Here is a 3,638-nt window from a genome sequence, read left to right on the forward strand (position 1 = left end):
TGTGTGTGTGTGTGTGTGTGTGTGTGTGTGTGTGTGTGTGTGTGAAGGTATCGGTAATGGAAGACTGCATGTGTGGGGTCGGGCACCGCTCTGTGTGTGTGTGTGTGTGTGTGTGTGTGTGTGTGTATGTGTGTGTATGTGTGAAGGTATCGGTAATGGAAGGCTGCATGTGTGGGGTCGGGCACACAGGAAATCTCTGTACTCTACCCCATTTGGCTGCGAATGCTGAAATTGTTCTAAAACATAAAGTCTATTAAAAAAAAAAAACCCAGAGATGAGAAGGTCTCAGCACCTACTTTGCAAATTTGATGCAGAACTGAGTGAAGTACTTCCGTGTGGAAGCCAGGTTGTCACGGATGATGGGCACGTTCTGCTTGATGTGAAGGATGACTGAGGTGACGTAGGGGCTCTGGTCACCGACATGCTCCACATTCTGCCACTGCATCTGAAATGGACACAGGACAACGTGTTGGATCTTCACAAGACAGTGTCACCTGTTACTGGGGAAGGGAAGGGCTGCAGTGGAAATCAGGTCACAGCTCCGTATCACAGCAATCAGACTCTTTCGAAAGTCTTGAGAATTTGTCTTATCATTCTGTAGGAACTGATACTCAGGACAAAGATGAGCATGCCCAGCTGACCCTGACAGTGAAGTGAACCTAGGACAGAAACAAGCATGCCCAGCTGACCCTGAGAGTGAAGTACACCCAGGCCCTCTCATTTTCCTGCCTTGTCCCCAGCACGCCTGATACAGCCCTCCTCCCCAGCAAAGCTGCCCTCCTGTGACGGATCCTGCTGCCCTGCCAAGTGCCCACCGCAGGGACTGCGGCGGAGCGGGGAGGGACCTCAACTTCTGAGCTGACCAGCAGCCTGGGAGAGCAGAGTGGTGGCTGGAGGCCGATGAGAAGCCTGGAGAGGAATTAAGACACCCTTCTCTTCAGTAAACTGGGAGGAGTCCGGGATTCTTTAAAACAGAAAACTGGAAATGATATAGTATGTGGGGATGTTGCTTCAGAATCATATGACATTACTGGGAAGAGGTGTACATGAAATAAGATCATGAAGCTGAGCGACAGGTACATGAGGCCGACCATACTGTTTCCTCTACTTTTGAATATATTTAAATATTTTCATAATAAAACATTTAAAGGGGTATGCATGTAGAATCTTAAAATCTTAAAAACCTTTGGGATTGTGTCAGGATTTTAATAAAGGGAAGGCAAAGAGAATCTCTGGTAGGGTAGAGAGAGGGTAAAATGGAGACGTGGGCAACAGGACCTGAGCCGGGTGCAGGGAGAGAACGTTGCTGAGGGCACCGATGTGGTCCCTGGCCAGGCAGTGAACAAAAGTGACAGAACTGCTTCAACCCAAGCACTAATCACATACTCTGAAGACACCTAAAGTGGCTGGATTCCTGGACCACGTGGCTCTAACCACAGGCTCTGCAGACACCTCAGTAAAGAGGCTGGACTCCTGGACTACGTGGAACTAACCACACACTCTGAAGTCACCTCAGTAAAGTGGCTGGATTCCTGGACCACGTGGCTCTAACCACAGACTGTGCAGACACCTCAGTAAAGGGGCTGGATTCCTGGGCTATGCAGCGCTAACCACACACTCTGAAGACACCTCAGTAAAGTAGCTGGATTCCTGGACTTCATGACACTAACCACACGCTCTGAAGATGCCTCAGTAAAGCAGCTGGATTTCTGGACTACGTGGCTCTAACCATACACTCTGGAAGATACCTCAGTAAAGTGGCTAAATTCCTGGCCTACCGTGGCTCTAACCACACAGTCTGCAAGACACCTCAGTAAAGCAGCTGGATTCCTGGACTACGTGGCTCTAACCACACATTCTGGAAGACACCTCAGTAAAGTGGCTGGATTCCTGGACTACGTGGCTCTAACCACATGCTCTGGAGACACCTCAGTAAAGTGGCTGGATTCCTGGACTACGTGGGTCTAACCACATACTCTGGAGACACCTCAGTAAAGTGGCTGGATTCCTGGACTACGTGGGTCTAACCACATGCTCTGGAGACACCTCAGTAAAGTGGCTGGATTTCTGGACTATGTGGCTCTAACCACGTGCTCTGGAAACACCTCAGTAAAGTGGCTGGATTCCTGGACTACGTAGCTCTAACCACGTGCTCTGGAGACACCTCAGTAAAGTGGCTGGATTCCTGGACTACATGGCTCTAACCACACACTCTGGAAGACACCTCAGTAAAGTGGCTGGATTCCTGGACTACGTGGCACTTGGCAGCACTGACTTGTGGGAACTTAGGCAGCAATGCTGCAGTGTGGCATCCCCCAAGGGCATGGCAGGAGGCAGGCACAGTACCAGCTCCCAGCCTGTCCCGGGGCTGCAGGGAAGGGTACTCTAATCTCTAACCCCGAAGAGTGGGCACATGCTGGAGGGGTTCTGCTGTGTCAGCCTCCCACAGCAGAGCTGGATGGTCTGTTAAAAAGATCCTAAGCCAAACACAAGCCATATAATATGTTCATAGAAGGAGGTCAGTGGTTCTGAGGTCTTGCTATCTCTGGCAAGAAACCACTATTTTCATAGAGCTCTTGGGGAAAGGAAAAATTCAATACTAAGAGAACTTGTTTAAAAGAATCACACTGTATGGGGATAATTCCCTAGCCGTGAGAAGCTCAAATGACTCCTAATGTTTCTTCAAATCAGCAGATAATGTATGCTAAACGCTTGAGGGATGTGCACACACAGAACCACGGAAAAGCAGGAAGGGACCTGCATCTTCACTTCAGAGATAAGAAAACCAAGGCCCAGCGACATGAAGACTCCCATGCAACGTTTCCTAACCAGGCTCCACACAGGAAAAAGAACTCTAATTTATTACCGGGAAAAAACAAACCAGGAAGAAACAGTAGGGAGGTCTACTATGTACTGACTTAATAGTCTAATGCTCTGGTTATGTGAAATGTTTTCCTCATTACCTTTTATCTTACTTAAGAGGCTTCTTTCTCCATTTGATTTGGAAGATGTGACTCATCCAATGAGCATCCTAGGTGATTTTCAATGAGCTCATCGGGTGAGGCCAAACTGGACAGGTTCCGTTAAGTCATCAGCTATTCCTCAGCTCTGCAGCAAGATTTGGAGCAGAATGTTCTGGGTAGACACTGCAAACCAGGCAGGGCTTGATGCCCCCAGCGCCAATCGACATGAAGCTCTTCCATGGTGATGACTATTACTTTCCAAGCTGGCAGCTTTGTATATTTCATAATCTCAAAACAGCTTATAAGCAATTATCTCAACATGACAGCTCTCCATGAAAAAGGGAGGCCACAGAAAGAGGCGGTGACATGCCCTGTCACCAGTTACAAAGTAGCTCAAAGCAAGACTGAGCAAAGGGCCTGGGATTTCCTCACATTCCCACTGGTTATTCCACACGTGTCACCTAAGCCCTCCTGAGAATCACTGGTTATTACACGCGTGTCACCTAACCCCTCCTGAGAATCACTGGTTATTACACACGCACGTCACCTAACCTCTCCTGAGAATCACTGGCTATTACACACGCGCGTCACCTAACCCCTCCTGAGAATCACTGGTTATTCTGCACGTGTCACCTAACCCCTCCTGAGAATCACTGGTTATTACACACGCGTCAC

At 48.7% G+C, this 3,638-nt stretch overlaps 1 protein-coding gene across 5 annotated transcripts in view; it reads right to left on the reverse strand.

The window, feature by feature from the left end:
* VPS53 (VPS53 subunit of GARP complex) overlaps window positions 1-3,638 on the reverse strand; it is a 166,638-nt gene that overhangs the window by 20,385 nt on the left and 142,615 nt on the right. For all 5 annotated transcript variants that reach the window (XM_032263449.1, XM_032263448.1, XM_032263447.1 and 2 more), the window contains one exon: window positions 297-445. In XM_032263449.1, coding sequence (XP_032119340.1) covers window positions 297-445 — 149 coding nt within the window. The remainder of the gene's footprint in view (window positions 1-296; window positions 446-3,638) is intronic.

Source organism: Sapajus apella, unplaced genomic scaffold (genome assembly GCF_009761245.1).
Source record: "Sapajus apella isolate SASKATOON/1434 unplaced genomic scaffold, GSC_monkey_1.0 scaffold136, whole genome shotgun sequence".
In the NCBI taxonomy this organism is placed as follows: domain Eukaryota; kingdom Metazoa; phylum Chordata; class Mammalia; order Primates; family Cebidae; genus Sapajus; species Sapajus apella.